Source organism: Scleropages formosus, chromosome 20, assembly GCF_900964775.1.
Source record: "Scleropages formosus chromosome 20, fSclFor1.1, whole genome shotgun sequence".
Taxonomy (NCBI): domain Eukaryota; kingdom Metazoa; phylum Chordata; class Actinopteri; order Osteoglossiformes; family Osteoglossidae; genus Scleropages; species Scleropages formosus.
This window is the reverse complement of record NC_041825.1, coordinates 13099615-13127285: the sequence shown is the minus strand read 5'-3', so window position 1 is coordinate 13127285 and position 27671 is coordinate 13099615. Positions and strand designations below refer to the sequence as shown.

Below are 27671 nucleotides of genomic sequence, written 5' to 3'. Positions count from 1 at the left end.
TTTCATTGTATCTAAAGTAAAACTGAATGACGTGTTGGTGCAGCCGATAGTGGTGCCTCATGGTGCCTATGCTGTACTTTCAGACATAGGTGCAAATCTGTCTCAGACTGAAGAATTTGCATGTTCTTTCCATGTTTGTCTGGGGTTTCTTTTGGGTACTCAGGTTTCCTCCCACAGTCAAAAGATAGGTTTCAGGGGAATAGGAGTGTGTGTGTGTGTGTGTGTCTAGAATATGACTATTGACAAAGACATGGGCTAAATACTAATGAATGACAATGTTTAATGTTTCAGTGTGTTCATTGTGCATCTTGGGTATGTGAATTTTGGCAGAGACTTTGTGTGTTGCCTGTTTATAACACATGGACTGCTGCCCTTCAGAGTTCTGCAGCATCCCAACATCCTGCAGTGTTTGGCACAATGCATGGAGGCCATTCCTTTCCTCTCAGTCTTCGAGTACTGTGAGCTGGTAAGTGCTTGAATTTCATTAACCATCCATTAATACATGCTGGAGTATATGAGACATATATTGTATGTATTTTAAAAAATTGCATAGTGTTTTAAATTGTACGTAGTGTCTGTTCTATGTTTGGTTATTTGCTGATAGTCATAATCTTGGAAAATCATTGACTTCTTTGGTTTAGTAGGAAAGCTTTGCTTCCAATAAAGTGTTGAAGGGTCAAGATGGCCTACATTATGTTGGATGTGTTGTACTTGTCAGAATTTTTTTTTTTTGTCTATTTTGGTCGTTTCTCAGTGTCCTTATGGAGCATTCAGTTGTGTGGGGTTTACAGCAGTGAGCTCTCAGATTGCCTAATATCTCAGAGAACTAAGCAAGCTCTTCTTACCTCTTCTGTCAGTCAGGCACCTCATCAGGTTTCTGCTGTTTTCCATGATATCAGTGCCATTGCTGTCTCACCAGCTCCATTAACAAAAATACTTAACTCTCCCTGTGTATTGTTAAAACATGCAACTTTCTGAATATTTTTGTAGTTATACTGACCGTGCTTTTTTCTTTAAATATCTTATTGGCGAGTGTTCTCCCTGTACCCTCAGGCTCAGTTACACTAGAATCTATTTCTAACTGACAGGTTGTGATGCAGGCCTGCAGATGGTACTCTCTGATTCAGCTGGAACAGGCCTCTTTTACAGAACACTTCACACACCCTGTATTAGTACCAATCCCTGCCCACAAATGTATGAGTTTATGATTTTATGATTTTTTTTTTTTTTCTTTCCCCCCTGCCTCCTAAGTGTGACTTTATAAGCTCTTGAGTCTCCCCAGCCCGCTTCTGGATATTTATCTAGAATATCGCAAAATGGTAGAGTTCAGGGTTATGTTTATATTTATTTCTTCCCCACACTAACTTTAAGAAATTTACTTTTCCCTTCAGTAGCACCAGATTTTTTTTCGGTGAATTTTTTCAGGCAAATAAAACTGTAAAGTTTGTCTTTTCCGACGGCAAACAATTTAACTTGAAAATATTGTAGTTCAGGAAGGCAGGTAATAAACAAAAAGACATACAAGATATTATAAAATTTATAGTTAATCATACCAACAGGAAAATTACAAATGACCTCTGTTACTGTTTCCATAATTGTGTTGTAACCATAATTTTAATTATGATTTTAAAAATGAATCACTGTCATGGAATTAGGTGTGGCATTCCTAATGATAATTGTGCTCTGACTGTTAAAACTGATTGTCTACACTGTACTACAGTCTCTATCACACTTTTCTCATCATATTCCAGCTATGAAAAGTCTTTATGTGGGCAGTGCCTTCCCTTCTCATATGGTATACTCAGATTAAAGGATACTGGCATCAGATACAGATATAAGGGGCATAAATGACTACAAAAGGAGTAGATACAGTAACTGAAAGATCATAACTTGTTTTAGAAGACTGATAATTTAAGTAATCACTAATATCCATATGACAAATACTTGAACTGAACAAAAAATACAAATGCTGTTCGGGAACGTATTGAAACAGAATAGTACTTTCATTAAAAAAACTAACCCTATTAAAAAAACTATCCATAACACTATAGTAACATTAATTGGACTTAATGGTATTACTTGTCCCCTGTAAGCTGACAAAAGGAGGGGGGAAAATAACATTTCCGGTGTCAAGCTCAGCAGCTACATCTGTTGGAGCGAGCAAAATGCTTTGGTTTCCTAGCACCGATGTTTGCTGGCTAACCCCTGTAGCTGGCAAAATATCAGAGTTATGATATGAATTATGACATGTTTTGAAAATTTAGGGTTAATGAGGAAGAACGAGTGGCTGTGAAGTTCAAGATACTGAAGTTGTTTTGGATTACCTTTTTTTTTTTTGCGTTTTGCGTAGGTAACAAAAAAAATTCGAAAAAAGGAAGAGTGACAACTAGTTACATGTAAAATTAAGCACTTGAAATTAAATTGCACAAAATGGGCTGGTTGATTCCTTTATATTCAAAGGAAAGAAGCAATGCTTTTTTCAGTTTTCTTTCCCATTAACAAAACTCACTCACTGTTGCTCCTAACCTTTAACTTTACAGAGAAGTTTTCATTTTTTTTCTTTTTATGTTTACAGTTTGTTTCAGGTTAAAGTATTACCAGAAAATTTCTTTACCAAGTTAACTTCACAAATCCTATTTAATTAGAAAGTGAGAACCAAAATGTAAGTGGCTGCATTGTTGATCAGCTGAATGTGCAGTCTGGACTGAAGCTCTTTCAGTAGTTGACAATGGTATGCTGCTGTTGGACCATTCAAGGTGATCTTGTCTAGCGGTGTGCATGTTTCATAACGCCACCTGGACTATCAGTAGCAGTGTTCCACTGAGCTGGTCGTCTTATGTCGTGGATTGTGTTTCCCTCTGCGGCCCTCTGTCAGCAGCTGCTTTCGTGAATTCCAGCACGCTTGAATATAGCAGCTGCTGAGTTTATTTTTTTGCAGATTTTAACTGTAGCTGATATTCATTTTAATGAATCACCCTGCTTTTTTTTTTTTTTTTAAAATTTAGGCAAAATTAGAATTAATTTCTTAGTGTTTTTTTGTAAATGTGGTTACACATGGACAGCGTTCTTTGCAAATTTCACATATTGTAATTTAAAAACAAAATATCGCCAACTATGTTTTGGGTACTTGTGCCAGTGACTGCATTTTCAACTTTTACACGCTACATCTTATTCTTAATAGATCTGATGGCATGAAATTAACGCCCTCTCTCTCCCAGAACTGCTGAATCCCTTTTAGCATTCATGAAAGATCTCAGAACCCATGTCTTTCAGACATACATTTCTCCTGTTGTCCAAACAGCTTCATGAATTTGCATCACACTCTCAGAATCACCTTTGTGTTTTCTGTCTGGCGCAATTGTATAGAGTGGTGGGATCAAACTAACTTTCACAATCGTGTGTATGTGTGTATATCTAATGCTGCGTTGTGAAATGCAGTTCTCTTTGCTTTGAGTTACAAAAGTGTCTGTTTGATTAAATGATGTAAATCAGAACGATCTTTATTGCCAAGTATGTTCACACATACAAGGAATTTGTCTCGGTTACAGTGACAAGACACAGATGAGAAGATAGAATATGTGAATAAAGGATAAAAAAAAATATTTAGTACACAATATACAAAAATAGTCATGGTACATTATATGTATGTACAGGTATTTTCTATACAAATGCAAGGGAATGTGAGTAAGAGATATGATGTGATAAATAGATATAAACAGCATTGTGTATTGCACTGGTTTACTCTCTAGGGGGGTTTTAGCTGTTTATGAGGTAGATGGCCTGAGAAATCAAACATGAAATGAACTGTTCACTCAAATTTTAATTTCAAAAAGGGGTTTATAGGAATGTTATACCTCATTGCCTAGACCAAGACATTCTTGGACTTCGAGTTGCCAGGTATCGAGAAGATTGTGGAAGGAGCTTACATGACACCAGTTGTTGATGTGAAGTAGTTGCTGAGATGATTATCTTCTCACCGTGTGGAACTCATTGACTGTGTGGCAGAGGGACAGCGTTAAAGGTGGTACAGAAGTTCAGAAATGAATTTCAACCATTTTGGCCTTTTAGGGGCAGATATCTTTGAAACACAGCCAATATATATATCGGTACATTGCTAGTTTCAGCCATAGCCTTTCCTTTTGACCGTTTTAAGACTGCTGATATGGTGAGAGGGTCTGGCTTCTTCCCAAGGGAGATGGTGTGAATATAAGATATAACTCATCGGGCCTTCTAAACCCTCCCAAGGGATTGGGTGTTAAGAGTTCGGGTTTCCACTGCCTTAACAAATTACTTTGTGAGTCTATCTGAAATTTCTTGAATTATTTGGTACATTTAGAACAGGAATTTTTAACATGGAGCTACTGGGAGTCTGTGAAGAACAGGCTTTATGTGAAAATGGCACACAGTAACTAAGTGAAACTTAAAAATTGGGTAAGCAACGTTACCATGGTATTACAGACATTCTGTGTGAAGGTAGACAATTTTCAGTACAATAAACCGAGGGTGGTTTCTCTGAAATTATTTCTAGACATTTTTCTTGGAGGGGTATTTAGTTTTCATCACATTTCTAAATGGGGTCCATGCCCTGGAAAAGGTTAAGAACCTCAGCCTTAGAAGCTCAGATTGTACTCTGATCGTTGCTGTTAATTTTGGAGACCATTATCGATGGAAACTTCTTATAGTAATTAATGTAGAACTAATGAGTTGAGGTGTTTAATATCTTAAGTATTTGTGCAAGTTTTATTTGTTTGTCCCATCATCGTTGGAATCTGAGACAAGAAATTGACTGCAGTTTTACAATTAATTTCCCCGGAAGCAACACATCCTCTGCACTTAAAGTGATTAACGCTGTGGCATGAGTGTGAAAATAGAAATTGTAATCTATCTCCGGGTAGATTGGTCCATCGCGTGCTCGTCAAATTGTTGAATGGCAAACATGACACAGGTGTAATTGAACTCTAATTACTTTAGACATCGGGCATTCTCTTCCCGATTATGGATGTGCCAAAGTGTTGTTGTGGTGCCGCAGGTTGTCGATGCAACAACAACGTCCCTGAGAGCACGGCAGTAGCCCTCTGTTTCCTCATGTGTTGAACTGGTTACTAGCGGTAACCCTGACTCATTGCATTTTGGACAGAAATATAGCTGCCCTATGCAACTGGAGCAGCTCTACTGGGTGCCAGCTGCTACGGTAATGATTGACACTTCTCTCCACCTCAGGTTTCTGCTTGGGCTTTTCTGTGGTGGCCTGGGGGGGGTTCCAGGTCTGTATTGACAAGGGCTCTTGTATTAAAAGGAGGCAAAGTCCATGGAACAATGGGGCAGGAGCCCTGGGATCCCCACTAACAGCATTGCAATTTCTCTCCAGGCTCCCCCCCACCCCGCAAGAGTTTTGTTACACAGCCACTGTACTGCAGACTGTATTTGTTGTGTGTATTTAGGCGAGAAGCAGCAGGTTGTTTTTGGACCAGCTTTCAAACTACTGAGTCAGGCTTGGCACTCCTGCAAACACTGCACAAGGCTGGCTTGGTGTGAGCCACAGATTTTATGAGGTTGTGTATGTAGCAGCTCTCACAATAGCTGTGAACTGTTACTTAATTAGGTAACATATACACTGAGACCTCATACAACAGGGTCCTGTACGGTGAAAAAAACACTACAATGGCTTATATACCCCTTTTCAATGCAACAGAGTGTGTATTTTGCTTGTAGCTAACAGTAACACGGTTATGTTTACTCCTGAAAGAAGAGACTCAAATTATTTAACCCTCTGGGGCCAAATTAATAGTAGTAGTAGGAAAAATCTGTACCAGCCGAATGCTAATTTGCGGTGTCTGTGTGGAGAGGGTTAAACTTGCAAAATGGGTAATGTGATGCTGTGTACCTTGTATGTAAAGGTGTACATATTTAGTAAATAAACTTGAATGTGCAGTATTACAACATTTTTGGGTAGGGGATGTTTAGATATTTTGTGAAAACTGACTCATCAATACCCTTTTCTGACTGACTGGGTGCACAAGCTGCATACTGTACTGTTTTGCATGTCCAGTTTTGTAACTGATGAGGCTTGAGTGAACAGTAAGCAGGTACAGTGGTGTTGCATGTTAAAGACAAAAAGCAACAGACCACTGAAACATAAATCTTTGCAAACACTAAAGCAGATGATAGTTGGTTTCACCTGATGCATCATCCAATAAGGATCACTTACATTAGCTGTGCTGTCAACCAAATGATTTTGGTTTCTGCAGTAAACAGTTTATTCATGGGGGTCACCTTGATCAGGACCAGTAATCACAGGATTTGGCTCACCGGGTTTCTTTTGTCAGATTTGTGCTCAGGTTATGGTCAGTGAAGCTCGCTGGCTTAGTAGCAGCATATCTGCTGCTTTCTGTGGCTTTCTGTCATTAGGTAGCCGAGTGCTGGAGTTGCTGACACATAACTAGACAGCTACATATGCACTTGTGTGACTAATCTGGTAACTAGATAGGAGAGCATGCAAACGTTTTAATCAGTTCTACATTCCTGTAACTCATGTGAGTGCTGTCATTAATCATGCTGTTATGATGAGAGAACTTTCATTGCTGTGGAACATAATGGTTTCTCCTCTGGCACAAGTATACTGGAGTCACGATATATATGGAGATTTGGAGGTTGTCGTGCTGCCATCAGTTTGCACTTACACCAAACAGTACATATAATAGGCATGCTTATGAGAAATTCATTTGTGAGGTAGTCATTGATAGGAGAACATGGAAGGAGCAAGATGCATGAGAGGGTAGCTGGGGCTGCCGTGGGTTGCCTGGAGAGGGGTGATAGCTGAGCTGTCCTATGTGTCATACCGTGGTCCAAGAGAAACGCTGTTTAACTCAGATGTATGTTCTAAACATATTGTGGAAGTGACAAAGTTGACTTTGAGCTGGGCATATAGTTTTCTTTCTTCAAGTGTTATTCCTTTGTGGAAGTCTACTTTTGTTTGCTTTTCATGAAAAGAGAAGGGGAGGTCACATACAAAATACCCTTTTTATGAAACCAGCAAGTCAAATGCATGTAAGTTGCGATTGCACTGCACATGTTTGTTGGGATAACCGTCACTGGTGTTTGAATAACGGTCACTTAAAATGTTTCGGCGTATCATTCCGATAGGAACTTATTTCCATGTTAACTGTAATGTTTTAATTTGCGGGTATTTTTTTTTCCTGAACTTGTAGACTACAAGTAAACGCTCAGACTGCTGGTCTGACCTCTTCAGTCAGTATTGCCAGCTGGAATTTCAAACCCTCTGCCCTAACCTTCCCCCCCTCGGTTTCTCTAGCCTAGTAGGAGGCAGGAAGTGAAGGAACACTTGTTTGGTAAACTACACCTTCAATGTTTAGCCACCGGTGCCCTTTGCACAGCAGGCTGCTGCTTAATGCTAATATTTTCCTTTTCTGTGACAGCACTATTACCCTGGGTACGGTATGTGGGTTTTGAGTAGTTCTCTTAGAAACTTACTTAATCATTATTTGAGAACATCCTCCCTATGCCAGGTGGAGGAAGTGGCTGTGGTGCCCTTGGATTATCGGTTATCGATTACACTTTTGCTTTGCCACAACAAACCTTTTGCTTCATAAGCCGCTATTCCAAAACACCTTTGTCAGTTTAAAAGATTTATAGTTTGCCAGTTTAAATATTAGTGTAAAGCAACATGACTCCTCAGTGTGCATTAAAATGGCAGTAACTTAATGCATAAACATAATGTAACCCTGAATTTATTCTGCATATTTTTTGAATTTCATTACATACCTGATGCATTCATGATGATGATGATAAAAGAAAACATATTTAATCTTAAGTGTAGATAGCTGTGCTTTGATTACAGAACATTTGAAAGTGCCATTCATTAGGATCCAGCATTTATGGAGTAACACAATCAGTTGTGCTATGTAGACCATAGTTGAGTTATAATAACTTCTCAGCTTTTATCAGGTGTAGCTTAATATTTTTGATGAGCATGTCAAATGAAATACTTTCCCTGAGGGTGCTAAAGCAGGATCCCTACTTGAACCTTCAGGAGTGGAGTCCAGTGCCTTAATGACTATGCTGCTACACAGGTTGCCTGAGACGGAATACACGCATCATTATAAATTTGTTACCTGTCTGTATTGCTTGTCTTGGGTTGACTTGACTCACTCAGGCCAGTGTGAGTTCAGGGGCCCATGTGTTGCGTGTGCAGTTCCTTTACCCAAACTGGGGTCTGTGCCCCTCTGGTCAAGGAAACCTGACTCGCTGCAGTAGCACTGCAGCCTCTGCCAGGCTGGCAGGCCCTCTTATTTTTAAATTGCAGTGACACAGCATATAGCATAATCTATTTAATGTCCTTTACCATATAAGGCCCAATTTAGAGTGGTAAAGCTGCCCTTTGGTTTTGATCTTCTGTCATGGAGGGAGATTGACACTCCTTCTGTTGAGAGAGCATCTACTGCCCCCTTGTGGCTCTTTCTACACACTACAAGTTCATACATGGATCACTTTTGAAACATGTGCTGACACTCTCACCAATCTCATTGCCCTTTAAATGGTTACATTGGGCCTCTGGTATGATTTCTGCATTTTAGTTTAATAGTGCATTTTATAAATGCATATGTCAAGGGATAGTAGACTGTTAAATGTATTTAATAGCAACTGGTAACACCTGAACATTCTTTCCATTTCACTTCCTTTACTCTGATAGAAATGGACAGTAATCAGTCTGATTTCATCACCACTGATGTCTGTGTATATGTTTGAATATGAAAACATTTTTAAAGATTCCTCACTGAAAACTGGGGGCATAAACTATACCAGCTGACTTTGTGGTTTACTTTTGAGTATATTCCAGTAAATAGAACAGGTGGGAATGATGCCTTTGTTGGCTGCATATGTGGCCTTGTAGGTTACTGTATGGAGTGTAACACAAGTGTGAGCTGATGCAAAGCTGTCTATGGCGTGTTGCAGGGTGACCTGAAGAGCTACCTGGTACAGCAAGACCGGATGCTTCTGAGCACTGACCTGTTGCAGAAGATGGCCTGTGAGATCGCTGCTGGTGTCACCCACCTCCACAAGAACAACTTCCTACACAGGTAATAATGACTCAAATCGCAACAATACCAGGCCATCCAGCACTCATGTGCAGTCGTATTGTCATATGAGGTTTTGTTTTTGTAGTTAGAAAAATGTTTCTCTATCAAAAGTATTTGTTTTAAAAATCCTGCAAACTTAGATATGCCTTTGGAGATGTATGTTCTGCTGATAATTTCACTCAAATGTACTATTTTTGTACAGAGTACCTTGCATAATTGTGATAAATCCATTTTTTAATATGTGTAAACCTCTTTATTCTGTAAATGGACAGCTATTGGGTGGGCTTTGAAAACTTACTCTGCCAGTTGGTTTTTTTTTTTTTTTTTTTTGGGAATAGTACTTAGTAGGTAGACCATACTGTTGGGTACTGTACTGTACTTTGTATGTCTTCAATTGAGAGTTTGTTAGTAGAATTGTGAATCAATGCGATTGCCCCCTGTGTAGCACACAAGATATCATCCTCTTTGAGAAAGAAGTCTAGATAGAAGTCAGAGTCAGAACTACACACTTGGTGGAAAATGCACATGGAGGATAATGACTTAATCATGTTCAAGAGGCTGTCCAATTAGGCCAGATTTGTTACTTCATTGTTTTGTTCCTCTTGACTATCAGACTCATGGGTTTCTTGCTACTTCCAAAAAAGGATACGGCCGCTGAAGTGGCCATTTCAAATTCATTTTTACCCCAAGAGCTATAGGTATCCAGTCGAATGAGGGAGGGAGGGAGGTATAGTGTGACCTGGGCGCTTAGTGTGTCGTCTCCGCTCTGCATGCTCAAATGAGCTTGACGGTGTCAAATTGCACAGCTCCCACAGATTGCTGGGTGTCACTTACTGTCTGTTGGAGGGATATGATGATTCTGCAGTTCTCATGTAAAAGGATATTATTGCACTGTTTTTTTTCTTTTTTTTTCTTTTTTTTTTTTTCTCCCCCATCTTCCCCCCTGTACAACCCAAAAGGCGGCACATCACAGCGGTCCAATGAAAGGAGTGCTGTGGTCCGGGTTTGGTATTGAGTTGATTTACAGTCCACCCTCCAGTCCGCCCACTGTAGCTCCACATGGACTGGTGCTCCCTCTGAAGCAATGCCTTGTGGTAGCACTGCTTTCAGCCATCTGGACTATAACCAAGACAGTGTCTAGATGCTATTTTTAGCTTGTTGATTATAAAAAAAGGCAGCAAGGGGGTAATCACAGTAAAAAAGGTTTTACTTCCGTTACATGTGTTGAAAAATAGCATGTAGGGCAGTGGAGGAGAGGTATTCTGCAATTCTGTTCAAGTTTTGAGAAGTGCTGAAATGATCAGTGATAGTCTATGAGCTGCAGACTCAAACAGAAAGGAAAAAGATGTGTGTTTTGAGGTCCCTTCGGACTGTTACAGGGGTACATGTTTTGAACACTTGTGGGTTTACAATTTGTTATGGTACATAAGATTTTGGAGAGAAATAATGCCACACTTCTCTCTGAATTGTCTGGCACTTTTAGGCAGTACAATTAATTGCTTTTCTCTATAGTTTGTCAGTTGTCTGAAGAACAGACATCACACATATGTTTGCACCTTTCTCCTCACGTTGAACCCAAACACCAGTTCCACCCACTGCTCAGTAAATAGTCCTACAGTAGAGATCTTGCCCTGCACATCCAGTCTGGCTTCACTTTACCTTGTAGGGGTAGAAGACTGGTCTGGTTCACTGTGGCTATACTGTATAGTGCAATGTAGGAAGAGTTAAAAATATCTGGGCATTTATCTTACGGGCCTGACAGTAGCTCCCTTGAGTGGCAGCTGTGCTGCCGGAGAGGGACGTGCTCCTCAAGGCCAGGGTGAAGAGCACCACAGAGCCAGAGGGGAAACCTGAACTCCATCCTCACCCATCCGCTGTCTGAATGATGCACCATCTGCTCAGCCCTGCCCATCCTGCCTCTTCTGTCTCCCCGCCCCCGTCTGCCCAACCTGAACTAGAACTTGGTAGAACCCCTCCACGTGATGACTGTGTTCCTCCCTGGGAACAAAATCCCGATGCTTCGTGAGCGGAATGGGAAAAAGCTCCAGCATCAGTGATTTTGTTGCGAGGGGGCGAATGAAAGCTGCTGGATCCTAATCCCTGTCCCTCTGGCTCCAGGTGACACCCTCTCAGTCAGGGCTTGTTTGTGTAGGGTGGAGAGAGGGAACGGTTGCAGGCAGAAGGCCGGGAAGCTTGACACACAATGAGTGGTCAAGGAGTTGACCTCTGTACGTTGCCCAGTCATGCCCAGCTCTTCTTGAACCTGCCTTGCCATCAAGGGGTGGAGGCGGTCTTTTCTACCACCATTCAAATTATATTGTGAAAAGCAGTCTAGAAAGGGAAGAATCTCCAGAAGGATACTTATTTAATTTCACCAATGTTTGAAATGGGGAAATTGCTTATTACTTTGTACTTCCACTTATTGTCCATTTCTACTTTGCGTTGTACCTTCTGTAGGGTATATGTACACTTTATTTCATACCCAGTAATAATGTTAGCATCTGCTCTCACATTAGCATCTAGGCTGTAGCTGGTGACAAGTGAACAAATTAAACAAAGTAAACGAAGCTTGAATTCACTGAATAAATGTGGCTGAACTGTCCAGTTATGGGTGGCTGTATTGTGGGACAGCAGGTAGTGTAATGGTTACCTTCTGAAATGCGTTCACCTTAGATTGCAGTAACAATTTCATAGCTGTATAAATAAGCATGTAAGCAACTTTAACATTGTAAAGTGAGTTCACAAAATGTGTCAGATAAATTAGGAAGTTTAAGGAGAAGAAAGGCACTGAAAAAAAATTGGTATAAATTTGATTCTGGGCAGCGCTTAGAGCTGTTGCCTTTAGAATTAAAAGGTGGCAGGTTTGAATCCCACCTCTAGCTGTAGTACCCTTTTGCAAGGTACTTAACCTTAAATTGCTCCAGTAAAATTGCCTTACTGTATAAATGGGTAAATTATTGTAAGTAGTTTACCATTGTAAGTGGCTTTGGGAAAAAAGCATCTGCTAAAAGAATAAATGTAAATGCTGTATCTGTTGGAATGTTATACACTTGTAGGGCCACTTGGTGGTGGTGTATGTCAGTAAAAACAGCAAGCGGTACTGTTCACTTTCTCTACCACCTTGAAAGTTTTTATGTTTGTGGATGAGTATGTATGGTTTTTAATGCAAGCAAGGCATTTTGTGAAGTACAAGTTACAGTAACTTATTTGCGTAATTGTGAAGAGCAAGTTGTTTTTCTTGTATGGTCAGGACAGCGGCTTGTCGACGTCCATCCAGGTCACAGTGGTTCACGCACGGGCATTTCATCCCATCTTTCCCCTCTTCACCTTCTTTCAGTGACCTGGCACTGCGGAACTGCTTTGTGTCTGCAGACCTCACGGTGAAAATCGGAGACTACGGAATCGGCCCTTCCAAATACAAGGTGCGACTTTCACGTTGGTTTTGATAGGGCTGTTGTGGTGTGGAGATTCTGCCTACTGCTGCTCAGTAGTTTGGATTTACACACTGAATTCTGCAGAGTCCAAGGTTCACCAGGTACACTTTTTTTGAAGTATTTATGATGTTAAGCAGCTGTTGCGATCTGCGTTAAGTCTGGAAAGCCTTCGTCTGCCTTAACACCAAGTCTTCTGCAAATAAGGTTTTAACGAACGTACAGCATCAATATGAAAATCTGGCAGCGCATTGAATGTCTACTGTGTTACACGTAGCTGTTCACACAGGTAGAAAAGGAACAAATTTATGTGAGAACTATGTTATAATAATTTATAAATCTGCTCGACAACCGGAATGCTTTCAGTGGTAAAGTGACAATATGAATGTGTCTAAACTCCCATTGTTGTGCTTTTGTTCTTCTTTATCAGGAGGACTATATTTCAACAAAGGAAGAGATTTATGTTCCTTTGCGCTGGATGGCTCCTGAACTCGTTTCAGAGCTGCATGGCGCTCTCATTACAGAGGATCAAACCAAGCCTGGAAACGTTTGGTAGGTTTCCTTTTGCATCCTCAGTTCTGTGGCTTTTGGGAATTATTTCTGAATAGCCACTAGAAATATTTAGGGTAGAATATGAAGTAATCTTGTGACTTCAGGACTGTGCAGTATTCACAATCGTCAGTTGCAAAGGTTTTAAAGTCAGAGTCGTCAAGCTGCTTTTGGTGAAGAATCAAAACGGTGAGTTTAGGAGTGTCACAGAGTTTCTGGCGGTTACTCTTTTACAGCATGAGAGGCACTGTTTAACGTCTCTACTGCGAAATGTAAATAGGTGTGGATAGTGAGGATTTCCGTCTGACAGTTGGATGACTGAGTTTTCATCTGTTCAAACAAAAGACTATTACTGAAACCAGAACTCAGTTTAGTGCTACTAACTGACATAGTGTCTTGCAAGACAGAGTAGAGTAAACACTAGCACTCATGCCAAGGTTAGAGTTAGCTCCTCACTGCCATACCGGCATACCCGTGATACCACTGCAGGTGGCAGACATGATTTTGTCTCCAGAAGTCACCTGCTTTGTGTATCAGAGTCAGCTCGGGGGTTTTTTTTTTTTTTGGCTCCCTAAGAATACATCTAGGGTGGTGCCTCTGAACTGCAATTAAGCTACTGTTGACTTGACCTGATAATCTGTCTATGTGTGGAAACCACTAATTGATTTTAGTTTTATGAAAATATAATGAAATACAGATAGAAGGGTAATGCCTTCAGAGTAAAGGTAAATCTGTAACGAATGTGCAGTTAGGCTTTTTTTGTTCTGTGCTTTTTAATTTTACTGTTGAGTTTTGTGAACTATAGCTTGACTGTGAAATAAAGTAAACATTTTTATGCATCTGTATGTTTAGGAGACTTGCTGTTTGAATACTGATTGTGGAGTGTCTTTTAAAAAGCTTTTTAATACCATAATGAATGTATTCTCCATTTTGGCAGATTAAGGTCACTCTGGAGTGTCATTGTGTCTGGACTGTAAAGGACCTCTTGTGTTTAGTTTGCAATTGGTTTGCATGGAAAAAAATGTGAACACTGTGTTTGCAGGGCACTGGGAGTGACGCTGTGGGAGCTCCTTGCGAGTGCTGCCCAGCCCTATGCACACCTGTCGGACAGAGAGGTGCTAATCCACGTGATAAAGGAGCAGCAGGTTACACTTAGTGAGCCACAGCTGGAGCTGCCCTACTCTGACAGATGGTGAGCCTGTTTTCAATGGATAGGCAAATTGTGTGTGTGTGTTTTCATGCATGTGTTGGATTAGAAGGCTCCTTAACAAAGTTCCCTTGTGCTTGTACAACCTTCTTATGCTTTATTATGGAGGTTACATGTCAATGTTTTCAACACATAAGAAGAATTCTAGCTCCTAGGTGACTCTGGAAGAAGAATATCAACAAATTATTCCTTTTTTTTTTTTTTTAGTGTTTAAATCAGAATTCTTGCTTGCAAATTAAATTTTGTGCTATCTGTATTGGCACTAGACTGCAATATTTGCCCCTCAGCTAATGCAGTCACCTGCCAGCAGATTGCATAAAGACACTGGCCATGCAGTAGTACTGAACATGGCGTTAATGTTCTGAATAAAACACAAACATGTTCAATTATGCAGTCCTAAAGATTGTCTGCTATATAAATAATTTTTACTGGGACCATATACAAGAAGGATACCTACTAAATGCTGGAATTTAGTACATTTGCTAAATTCACTTAACTTCAGCTCGTGGAGCCATAAGCATTGTCTGTTTCTGTCATTTTGTGCATGAGTGAGCAATCTGTGCCCGTCACAGCATCAGTGAGTCAGTGTCTCTGTGTTCGTTTCTTCAGTCACTCTTTTAAGGTTGCTTAGTGACCGAAGAGGAGAATGGTTCCTCTTGCGTATGCACTGATGTCCACCACAGTTTCAATATTTATTTAACTACCTGCAGGAGGGGAAGTGAAAATGGAGAGAAATTCTGTAATGATGGAGTGAATGTTTACTTGTGCATGGAAAACAAGTGCTTAGTAATCTGTTTTGCACATCCTGTATTATAGTGTGTACCATTGCAGGTTGACGGTTGAATGTTTTATCAGTTCCGTGCGTCTCAGAGAAAAGTCACATTTGTATTTTTAAACATACTTGTACTTTAGTTAATAATGTACTGTTTTCTTTGAGGATAAAGTTCTCATTCATTTGTCTGAATTTGGTGTGTAAGTTTCAATATTGTACAAGTGGTCCATGACTTATGACATTTTTCGACTTTATGATGGTGAGCTGGCGATAGACATTCAGTAGGAACTGTACTTCGAATTTTAATTTTTTTCCCGTGCAAGCAATATGCGGTGCGATACTCTCTCGCGATCCTGGGCAATGGCAGTGATCTGCATCTCTGTCTGTCACTCAGAGGTGTGTGCTGGGGGGAATTGAAGCATTTTTGACTTAGGATATTCTCAACTTACGATGGGTTGCACGGAATGTAACCCCATGGTAAGTTGAGGACCACCTGTATAGCTATAATAACAAATACTGTTTAAGTGCCAATGTTTTTTCTTTTAAAGCAGGAATTTTCATCAGTTAATGTTTTTGGGTATTTCATATTTCACCCACTTTAATCAAACTAACATTTACATGGTAGTGCTTATGCGTTTTTTCTTTTTAAAGATGGTTTATATGTGCTCTTCACTATACAGGTATGAGGTGCTGCAGTTCTGCTGGCTTCCAGCAGACAGGCGGGCCACAGCAGAGGAGGTGCACCGCCTGCTTACCTACCTCCGCATGCAGGGCCAGAGAGACATGGAGGAAGACTTTGAGCAGCGCTGGAATGCCCTCAAGCCCAATCCTGCAAATCGCCAAGCTACCACCAGCCAGTCGTACTTCCCCATCCTCAAACCGTTTGTAGATGGGGGAATGGACGAGGTGCTTACGGTGACTGAGACCAGCCAAGGCCTGAGCTTCGAATATGTGTGGGAGGCGGCTGAACATGACCATTACGGTCAGGGCCACACAGGCCAGGACACTACGCTGAACTACCGCAGCATGTTCTTTCCAGTTTCACAGTACAACAAGTCTGTCCTGTCAAGCCCTGGTGCTGATGTGGACAATCAAAGTGTCTCCATGGGGGTTCCTGGGATTCAGTCCATGATTGAAGCTGAGGAGCTGGACACCACAAAAGAACACTATATTCAGTTGGAGGAGCAGGGGAACGGTAAAGAGGTGTCTGACACAGGTGATATTCCAGACCCCAGTGAGAAACTGGAACTCTCTCATGTGAATAAGCAAAAATATCTAGTTCTACACAACAGTAGACTGGGGGAGTCCAGCACTGACATTGATTTCTTCCGCAGCAGTGTAGACTCCAAGGATTCCAATGCACAAGAGGGCCAGGAGTGGTCCTCTAGCGATCTGGAGAGCCCATATCGAACTAGTCTGTTTTGTGAGACCAGCTCGAAGAATTATGATTCAGACTCCTGGAGCAGGAGTGTTCTAGAACTGCCAAATATCAGTACCAAAAGCTGGGCAAGTGATGGTGAAAATTCTTTAGAGAGGGGAGACCTGCAGAAAAGGGAGAGCTTTAGCAGTTTGTTTCAGGGTGAAGACTTGGAGGCTTTTTATTCAGAGAACACAGAAAGGAACTCAAATTCTACGAATCTGCTCAGCACAGAGAGACTGATGGACAACTTCCTGTTTCTCAAAGAGAAGAGTCTGATGAAAGATGGCCCATGCTTATCAGAGGGACACCAGGATCTGGGTGAAGATGTTTCAGCAGCTGGTTTGAGCAGCAGTCCAGAAAACCACTACAAATTTAGTGGGGATAAAGATGAGATTGTCTCAGGTGAACATAAGACTGTAAGCATTTTAGAATCTGCTGATAATTCAGTTTCACCAAAAGACAAACTCTTAAACTTCCTGAATCTAGATTTAAATGATTTAGAAATAAGTGAATCACTGGTGCCTTCAAGTACACTGGTTGCAGGAGAAAACTTTAATGACCAGCTACAATTAAATGTTTGCTCTTCCTCTGAAGATCATGTTCTATTGCATTCCTCTGAATCTGGGATTGATTTTGTTTATGACTTTTCTACCTCTCAACTGCCTGAAAGCCCTGAAGTCCCTGTATGTTCCACAAATAACCAGTCCCCTGAATCTTGTTATAGTGCCAATAAAGACATTGTGTGCACAGTTGCCAAAACCTCTAATGTGGTAGAAAGTCTTGAAACATCCCAGGGGGATATGTACTGGGCAGGAGTTAAACCCTCTGAAAACCACAGGCAAGGATCCCCCCCTTTGAAAGATGTGAAAGATCTTTTAGCCAGTGATGTAAAGCATACTAATAATTTGGTGAGCAATACATTTAGGGAAGTTTCTAATGGTACAGACACTGCATCATTTGAAGTTCCACAAACTAATGACAGTAGTGTGGATGATCCTTTCTTGAGGCTTACAAGATATTTGCCTTCTGATAAATCTGAAGTACAGATTTCTGAGTCGCAACTGAACGAGAGAAGTCAGGACAATCACCTTGACAGCAGCACGCCAAACACTTTGAGTGTTGGAAGTACAGTGGGAACTCCTGACTCCCTAGATTCCCTGGACTTGCCTGAAGCAGTGCATCCAGCAGAGGCTCTCAGCAGCACTGGGCCTCAGAGACTTCAGATTTCTTACAAAACAGCAGACAGTGGCTATGAAACTGAGAACTTGGAGTCTCCTGAATGGAACTCCCAAACTGTTCTCCAGGATGCCCACGCAGAAAGGAGTACTCAGGACTTTGGACAACCACTGATGGTGATGCAGTCTCCCCCAGACATTGTTGTATCAGTAGCGGATTGTGTGCAGGACCCTCAGAAGAATGGTGTGGATGTCGCCCAGGAGCAACCTCTTATTCCATCTGATGTTGAACTCCACTGTGGGGGCAACCAGAGTTACCGAGATTCTGCTTATTTCTCTGATAATGATTTGGAACCTGACAAGATCTTGAGTGACTCCACTCTTGAGTTTGGTAGTTCCCCTGCACTTACAATGCTTCTTACCAGAGTTGTTGAGAAGGAGGAGCAGCTTGAAGAGGTACCTGCTGATGTTCAGACTGAGTCTACAGAAGCTACATATGTTCAAGAGGAATCTAATTCCATGCTTGTAAAGAGTAATGGTGCACCAGACCTTGTTATAGAGGAGAACTGGGACAAGGAAGCTTCACTGTCCATCAGTGACACTAAGAAAGTGGCACTTTCAGAGACCAGGTCTGGCTTGACTGCTCGTTTGAATGATTCTACCTCAGAGTGTGAGTCAACGAAGGATTCCATCTCATCTGCAATGTCAAACTCCAGTGAGGATAATGTAGCGCCCTCAAAATTGATATCGTCTTCAGCAGGAGAATCAACCAGATTAAAGGAACCTGATGTTGAGGGCAGGTACTTGGGCAAGTTGGACAACCTGGCTGTGCCAGGCAGACTTGAAGATGATACAGATGCTGATGAGGAAGATGATGATGATAGCGATGACTGGGAGAACGACATGGGCGTCTACCGGCAGCACAGCTGCAGTTCAGAAAGTGAGGATGACACTGTTGATAGAGTGCCCATCATCATTACTGATAGCAGTGAGGTTTGCAGTCTTAGAAGCTTGCTGAAGAAAACCTCAGCATGCACTGGCAAGCCCTCACACCTAGGAAGTGGAAACTCTGTTCAACAGATGAAGACTGTATCGTTCTTTGATGATGTCACAGTTTACCTCTTTGACCAGGTTGGTTTCGTTGTTCGGTAACTGAGGTTGCTAATTCTGTAACATTTCCTAGTTTTCGTTTACATTGGTTGAGTTTTATCCTGTATACCCATTAAGTTGAACTTTAAATCATGGACAAATAACCATTCATATCCAACCAACCCACTGTAATATGCATCCACAGGATACACCCACCAAGGAATTGAGTGACCACTTGTTGGAGTCCAGTGAGCCAGTACCTGAGTCCAGCATTCCAGTGTCTCCCTTCAATTATCTTGGCAGATTCACTAACTCTGAGAGTTCCACTGATGAAGAAGGTATGGCAGCATACACCAAACAATACCACCTATTTTTGAAAATGTCATTGATATATATATATATATATATATATATATATATATATATATATAATTACACCTGTTTGCGCCCATGGATCAGTACTTCTAATAAGTATTTTTTCACTGAGGGAAGCAGGCTATAAAAGGTGTATGTTTCTTCTACAGGTGGTGGGTTTGAGTGGGATGATGACTTTGCCTTGGCAGAGCCCTCCTTCCACAACAGGGTAGCCAATAATCGTTCAGCGTCCAAGATGGCTCCTTCGGGAGCCTCTCGCTCCTTCCCCCCACCACCTGCTGTGCGCACTGCAGAGCAGAGCTGGACTGATGCCTCCACCTACTCCCGCTTCTCCATTTCTCCTGTCAGCATTGCCAGCTTCTCGCTTACCCACCTGACCGACTCTGACATGGAACAGGGAGGCAAGTAGCACCTAAAGAAACACATGTATTCTTGCTCAGACAATCTTTGCTCATCTAAACGTGTTTGATACAGCTCAGCTGTAATTTCACGAACATCTTGAGTTGTGAGGCTTTCATACATCTTGCTTATATTTAGTTGCAGTAACACATCTTAAATGTTATTGGTGAGAAACTATAAAATTTTCTTACACATGTAGTCACTTTTTTTTTTTTTTTTTGCAGTAATTTTTGAGATTGTCACAGATATGGTAACAGTTTAGCTTTTACACCAGTAGTTTTTTTTTCCTGATTATCTGCATAGTATGGCGATAGTATTTGTGATGTTGTAGCAGTGGGGACCTTGACTGCTATTGTTCCAGCCAGGTGCCGCCCCCCCATCATGGGGTAGCTCTGTTGCCACAATGACACAGGATGTTGTGCTTGTTTTCCTCTCACAGTGCTGGACATGAGCTCATGGAAACAGTGACTTGCACTGTGGCTTTTTTTTTTTTTTTTTTTTTAAAAAAAAAAAAAAAAAAAAGATTTCTCTATGAGTCAGTGCTTAATGGCCTGTGTGATGAATAGGACTGGACTCCTTTTTCCACCAGATATGACCCTCCTGAGACATCTGTTGGTTTTTGTTAGCCTGTGTCTCAGGACTGATTACGTCATAGTGCTTGGCAAGGGGAGGGTTCTTGGTGCCCTTATTCTCTCTTTAGGTCACTTGCTTTATTAGATGAAATAGCATTTCATGTTAATAAAACACAAATGGATGAACGACTCATGCGCCATTTGGGGAATCATTGCATTTTCATCTTTAAATTAGCATATCAAAAACATCAGGCAGTTCTGGAGATATGCCATTATCATTAAGTAATCATAAGGTATTTTCCTAACTGTACAGAGTAAAATTTAAGACACAGCATGCAGGTGTGGAATAAGTCCTTGTAGGTAGATTCAGTTTTGTATTTTGGTGTTGGAATCATACAGTATTTTTGGTCTTGAGGTGTGTCCTTGATTCCAGCTGCATTTGAACAGGGAACATTTGAGACACCACTTGAGCAGCTGCACTGAACTGCAGTTTTACACAGACCTTGGGTCACACTTATCTGTTTACTTTGAAATATCTGCTTTTGGGTATGTGAGCAGTGTATAGAGTATTTGTCTTTTTTGTACTAGCAGTTTGATGGGAAAAATGGTAAAGGAGGTTTGGAGTAATTCTCAATGTGTAAACTAGTTTGGTCCCATTTATCTTTTTAGGGTGTTGAATTCAGCAGTTTGCATTGAACCTGTTTTCACAGCAGGTTATTTACTTGCAGCGCAAAAATATAAGGGAACTCATTTTGAATATTGTTACAACTAGAAAAACTTATTTGTGTGTGTGGGTTTTTTTTTTTCCTTTTTTGTAAAGCTCTATACCTTAATTCGAAGTGCATATTTTTTTGAGAGAGACAGAAGGGGAAATATTAACAGACTTGCAAGGTTCTGCGTTTCACAGGTTCTTTTTTATAATGTACGGAATATTATTCTGCGTAAGAAGATATCCTTGATACTGTGGTTTCAGTGAAGTGTATGTGAGAAAATCTTTAACCCATGCATTGGTTTGAAATGTGTAGAAATGCAGAAAGTTCATAATGCTTCAGTTAGTTGTGTGTTCAACCCGTGTGCCTGTATGGTACTATGACCAGGTGAGGATTCTGAAGGAACCCAGCCAGCTATGGAGGGGTGCAGGAAAATTTCCATATCCAGTCCAGCATGGCTGAGGCTGATTAGATACAAGCTGCTGGAGAAGGGAGGTCAAATTCTCCTGGTGAAGGTGTTAACATACAATATACCAAGGACATCAGGACAAGGTGGGAGTCAGTCCCTCTCTGCAGCTCTCGGGGAACTCTTCAGGTGTGAATATATGGGCCAGTACACCTCCGGCAGAGGCCACCTTCAGTCCTCCACCTCCTAACTGTCAACTTAAGTAATGTGTTGTATACATACAAAATAATGGAAACTCATAATCATGTACTAATATAAAAGATCTAATAAGGAGTAGGGCTACCCTTTGCCTTTAGAACAACTCTAAACCATGTAGAAAAGCATTCATGCAAGTTCTGAACGGTCTTTAGTGGCATATTGCACCATTTTTTCAATAAGAGAAGCATCCAGTTCTTTGAGATTGAGGAGGTGGAAATCTATTTCCCGCTCTGCTCCAGAACATTGCTAAAAGGTTCAGTGATGTTTTAGGTCTTGTAATTGGTGAGGCCATGGAAGCCGTTTGACTTCATCCCGGTATTCATGGGGGCATTATCATGCTGTAATCAGGGAACAGTGTTTGCACCATAGGGTGCATGTGGTCCTGTAAAATTGCCTTCTATTCCTTGGCTATTGAAGGACCACACAGAAGGGTCATCTGACCAAATGATCCCCACAAGATAATTGCCTATACCATTGCAGATACCCTAGCAGTTGACAGCAGACATTCTAGGTAGAAGGCATTCTTGCTTTCTCCAAACAGACCTGTCCAGATGTAGGAAATGGAGTGAGAGTTTTGTGCTTCCTATGCCAGGTTTTGCATCTTTGTGCATTAGCCTTTGATACAAGCAGTTTCTGAATGGCAACCTCACAATGAATTCCTGCTTTGTGAAGATCATGACATACAGTTTTTGTTGATAAGGGGTCACACAGGTGCTAATTGAATTCTGTGGTAATTTCTGAGGCCTTACTTATGTAGCGTTTAGCTGCTGTCCTGTGGAGTATTTGTCTATGCATGTCGGTGAGCTTCAGCTTGGAACTACTGTTTCTCTTTGATGTAGTTTGTCCATGTTTTGCATATGCTGTCATATCAGTGATCGTTGTCAGGCCTCTAGCTGACACACACTGCTAATTGGCAATAGTCCTAATATGGCTCACCTTAGCAGCTGTGTTATTGATTTAGTTGCTTTGTCAAAACTAAACTTTCATGTGGTGTTTATTTTGTCTACCCCTATTGATAACTTGATTTTATACATTTATTCATTTAGCACATGCTTTTCTCAAAAATAGTTTGTGCATTACCTTAGGAGAAAGACATAGCTGCAGATGTGTGATTAAGTACAGTTGGTTTCCTTCGCCATATGCACCGATGTTCATCACACAAGTAGCTGCATAAAACTTTACCAGAATATTGCTGATTCCTAATCACCTTCCTAGCAGTTTTATTAAAAAAGATGCATATAAACATTTACGTTACAACGAGGTGTCTTTAAATTGTTTCTTAAGAATGGTCTTAATATTTAATTTTGTCAGTGTATAATATTTGCTTTGGTTTTTATTCCAGGGAGCAGTGAAGATGGAGAAAAGGACTGAGCAGAGCATGGTCAAAACAGACCTTGGAGTTTATAATGCAGGGCACACTGCTTTCAAGAAGATTTTACTGGACGGAAAATGGAGCTTCTGCTTCTTTATAGCGAGTGCAATGAAACTGGAAAACAGAGTGTAGATGTTTGACCATCCATAGTTACCCATGACCCCCCCAACCCTCTTTGTACACTAAGAACTCTCGTTTTTACAGCTTATATTTTCTTTTACTAACTGTGATTCTTACTAGCTTTTACATGCTGCCAGCTCTATTCCAAGGTCTCCCTGGTAAAGATGGACCTGTAGATTTGGTCTTAGCTGAGCAGTTATTGAGGAGTTGTAATCTTTCTGTCAGTATGACTGAAATTCACCCAAGGTAATACTTTTTAGGCACTGAGTGCTGAATGGAGATATGGTTCAGTTCAATGGACACAGTGCATTTGTTTAAAATAAATGGAGTCTGCTCAGTATGGGCTGATCCACTTGCAAAAGGAGAGAGATAAAGGCAAGCACTATTTGCTTTCTTGTAGTCCATGCAAATTACAGATAATCTGAGTGTTTCTTTTATTGGGGAAAACCTAATTTGGGTTGGACAACAGGCACCTGGACAAAGAGACCTTTGATCCTGTCAGTTTTTTTTTTGTTGTTTGTTGTATTTTTTTTAAATAAATAAATGGGTACGATCAAGGTACGTGTACAGTAGCAAACATCGATATAATAACATCAGTGATTTACAAATTGTCATTTTTTTTTTCTTTCCCTCCATGATATTACATATGGAGAGAATTAGTCCAAATTTCAGTCTATCAGTAATTTAAAGGACCAGTTCCTGTATTTGTTAGGACCAGCTTCAATCAAGAACAGTCGTCTTATAGGTTTTAATAACTACATTATTTATGATGGAAATACTAAATAACGACTGATAAATCAAGAGCTGAAGCAGAAATTGGTCTGTGGTGACCTCTCATTATAAAACTAAGAATAATGGTGGGCAATCATACCCTGAAAGACCTGTAGAAGTGTGTTTTCTTTGTGTCCCAGCCCTTAATTGATACATGTCTGCTTTGCTAGCAGTACCTGTTGTCTGAAAATTATCCTGTCAAATATTTAAAATCTACCAAAGATACATTATGTAATTTCCAGAAGCATCTGGTGTTTGTATTGCTAGGAGTAAAAAAAAAAAACAAAACAGTAGTAGAACTGGAAAAATTAGCCATGCAAACTTTCGGTATTGACCCAAGATTCATTTGTATGATGTGTTTAGGTAGGAGATTGAGTTGTCCTACACAAAACACAATGTGCTCAGCTTTTCATCACCATTGCTATGGAAACGCCAAGCATTAACAGCAAGAAGAAACTTGGTCCTGTTACAGTATCTTTGAATCGTCTCCTAATATTTAGATGTATTTGGTTCAAACAACCATGGAAAATTTATAGAGACTGGTCAGGATTCCCCACGAACACAATCTTTGTCAAAATCTGCATGTGTTTTGTAGAGATAATGTAGAAAATACGGAACAAGCGACCTTGTGGTTCTTACTGTCGGAGAGGTTGCTTAACTCCCTCTGTCCTTCATGATTTAATTTACAAGGTGTATTGTGTGACATATAAGACAGGGCTTTTTTTTATTATTTAAATGCCAGAATGTACTATAGTTAGACACAATGATCAGGAAACATGTGCAATGAAGATATATTTTCTTTTGTCTAATTTCTGTATGAAGGTTGCCTGAATTTTGTGCACACTGAATTATGTAAGAGACAGAAGCTTTAGGAAATAATGTTTGTGGACAGATACAGTACACTGATAATGTGCTGGTACATTATCAGCATACTGTTTCAGACTCCAGAGTAACATACTTTTAGCTGAGTCCATTAGTCTGGAAGTACAGGGTTTTTACCATGCCCCTCATGTGCAAGTAATGAGAACAAATGTAACAATACTTAGCATAGTGAGACGAGAGGACTTTAATGATGAGGTGTTGAACCTGTTTAAGCAACACAAAGTATTTTGTGGTTATTTTTGGTTATTTGGCTACAACATTTTGCCCACAATCACAGGCTGTCTCATATCTACAACTACATGGTCACCTCCATTAATAATAATCAGGAGGGGAAAAGGAGCAGGTGACCTGGTGCTTGTCGTTGCCCGTGCTCTCACAGTGAACATAAGAAGGGATTCCAAAGATTGTCGTAGAAGTTGACTGCACTTTAGCTTGGTTCTGTGTGGGTTTTTTCTTTTTTTTTTTTTTTTTTTTTTTTTTTTCTTTCTTTTTTATTTTTAATAAACACCCAATCCATAAATCCCTTTTTATGTCAGTATTGTAGTTGAAGAGGTACTCTTGTAAATGTCTGCAATACCAGCAGCCTGTGCTACAGTCAGACTTGAAATTTTATTTGACCTTTAAGTTATATACACGTGTTTAAACCTTGCACATCTGCAGAGCGTAACAATGTTAAATTGTCCTAATGTATATAAATGTTTAATATGTCTGTAAATGAAGAGCGATGTAATGAAATCATAGGAAGTTTCAACTGAATGGCTGCCAGTCGGCAGTATTTTATGGTTAAGAACACATGGTATAGTACAGTACAACGATATTGCGGAAGGAAAAACAAAGCTGTAAATTTCTAAAAATGATTTTTACTTCACACTGATTCATGCATAGTGTAATTCTATGAATTGTTAAATTAAATACACTACGGTGATTTAAAATTCAGAATAAATAAAAATTGTCTTTTGTATTTTATTCTCATACTGTAAACCTTATCTCTGTTTATGGTCTTGTTTTCTACATAAACTAGTTAAAGCAGATATACTTTGTGTTGTGTGAAATTTTAAGGCTTATTTAAGCATGTTTTCTTTTGCATTATTTGCCGAAGAGTAGCCTGTTATTAGGTTGTTTTTAATTCAATTGTTTATTTGCTGATCTTATGACTTCTGTAATTTTTATGTGCTGGAAGCACATTGTCAGCAGGCTAAATGTAGGAGAAAATCGAAGTCCTTTTAAGGAGCTGTTTGTCTGTGTTTCTTATGAGAAACTTGCTAATATTTTTCACTGCCATGCTGTTTTTCCTGTAAATGCAAATTTCAATCATGTAATCGGTTAACACTTTGGATTTCAATCTCATTTCTCAAACTGAAGAATATAAAACCAAGGTGTGACGTGGGTAGGAAGATGCAATGCAATATCAGTTTCCACAAACCTCAATTTATTGACATCCTCTTGGAATTTCATACAATATTTGACAACCAATTTAGATAAAAAGTACACATTCTTTTGAATTTTGGCCAAATTTGGTCACATTAATTTTGATTTCCGCTCAATTTTTTGGCCCATTTTTTGCATTTTATTTGAGCTCATGGCACACAAGTGCCAATCTTCAAAGTTCACTTGAAGGCTGTTACTGGTGCAGGGTTCTCTTTGTTTCCTGTTACCAAGGTGCATCTACTTAAGGTTACTGAGGTTTTGCATGATTATTTTAGTACTGAGTTACACATATGGTGGTAGTCTACCATTTTGTGTGACATGTACGTGTGAAGTTTTCAGTGATAAAATATTTTCAAAACCACTTATCCTGGTGAGGGTCATGGTGATAACTAATTTATTTAATGATATGAATTCTCATGCTGACAGTGCACTTCGGGCCAACAGTGCAGCATGTTCAATGCGTAGCTTTTTTGTAAGATGCGTGCGTGCGGAAAAATGTGAGTAGTACTAGTAACAGGTATGACTTTTCCCTTTCAAACAACCGTTACCTTATTTTCTCCAACTAGGCTTCATGCTGAAATTTTTTAAACTACTTTTTTTTTTTTTAGTGGAAATAGGAAAATGTAGAAAAATACTTAATTACTATGCAACTAGTTAAACCAGTTGAGGTGTTTACCATGAAAACGGCAAACTGACTGTTGTGACCTATTGGCACAAGTACACAGCTGTGTAACATTTTCCTGCCCAGTTTTGTGTATTTGTGGCTGGTATGCTGCTATACTAGTCTTTGGGTAGCTGTTTGAGGGACATTAAGGAGCTAATCCACACACACACATACAGCGCAGTAACACCCTGTGGCAATGCAAATACCAACATGCAAATATTTAAATTTTAGCTGGTTGCGCTCGTCTTGAAGTTGTCAAGACAGGCGAAGTACCTGTGTAGACCAGTAATACTATATACTACTACTTAATAATGTTTAAAAAGTTAAGGAATTGCCCTGAACTAAAAACAGTGGCTTGTAAAACTGTTCTAATACCAAGCATGTGAGGAGACGCCATCCCCTATCAAACATTTACACTTCATTTTTCATTTCATTACAACCCTCCTCCAGAAAGGCTGTCTCTTCAACATGTCTGACTTAAGTTTTCCAGTAAAGTTTATTAAACATTTTCCACATCTTGTTATAATTTTTCCATGCACAAAAAAACTGGCTATTTTAATTTCTCCCATCAATATTTTGCTCTTGCATACATATATGGATGAAATAATGGCGGTGGGCCAGTAGTAAAAGGAAACCGGTTCTTTACGTGACAAAACCGACTGTGGTGAACGCACGGTCACGCTCGCGCGAACGTAAGGGACACGAGAGCTGCGTGGCGCGAGCTGCGACCACGCGGCTTCCCTCTGACAAAGCGGCGGACCGTTCGAACGCAAACAGGCCGACGGGACGTCAGCGGCTGATTGGAGCCCCCCTATTGGCCAACGAAAGCCACGTGTACATCCAGAGGCAACAGGTGTGCGCGCTCTAGGGCTCTCACACTCTCTGCCACTGAGGAGCGTTTGTTACGGACCGGAGAAGAGTAAAATAGACCTTTACAGTTGTTTTTTTTTTTTTTTTTTTTTTTTTTCTTCAT

The 27671-nt window shown here is 40.2% G+C and overlaps 1 protein-coding gene across 2 annotated transcripts in view; it reads left to right on the top strand.

The window, feature by feature from the left end:
• The window catches only part of lmtk2 (lemur tyrosine kinase 2), a 49172-nt gene extending 23690 nt beyond the window's left edge, over positions 1–25482 (top strand). For both annotated transcript variants that reach the window (XM_018761837.2, XM_018761836.2), the window contains exons 6-14: positions 379–466; positions 8974–9098; positions 12436–12520; positions 12960–13081; positions 14121–14270; positions 15738–18783; positions 18947–19079; positions 19266–19517; positions 22804–25482. In XM_018761837.2, the coding sequence (XP_018617353.1) occupies positions 379–466; positions 8974–9098; positions 12436–12520; positions 12960–13081; positions 14121–14270; positions 15738–18783; positions 18947–19079; positions 19266–19517; positions 22804–22832 (4030 nt within the window). In that variant the 3' untranslated portion in view covers positions 22833–25482. The remainder of the gene's footprint in view (positions 1–378; positions 467–8973; positions 9099–12435; positions 12521–12959; positions 13082–14120; positions 14271–15737; positions 18784–18946; positions 19080–19265; positions 19518–22803) is intronic.
• Positions 25483–27671: the final 2189 nt, after the last annotated feature.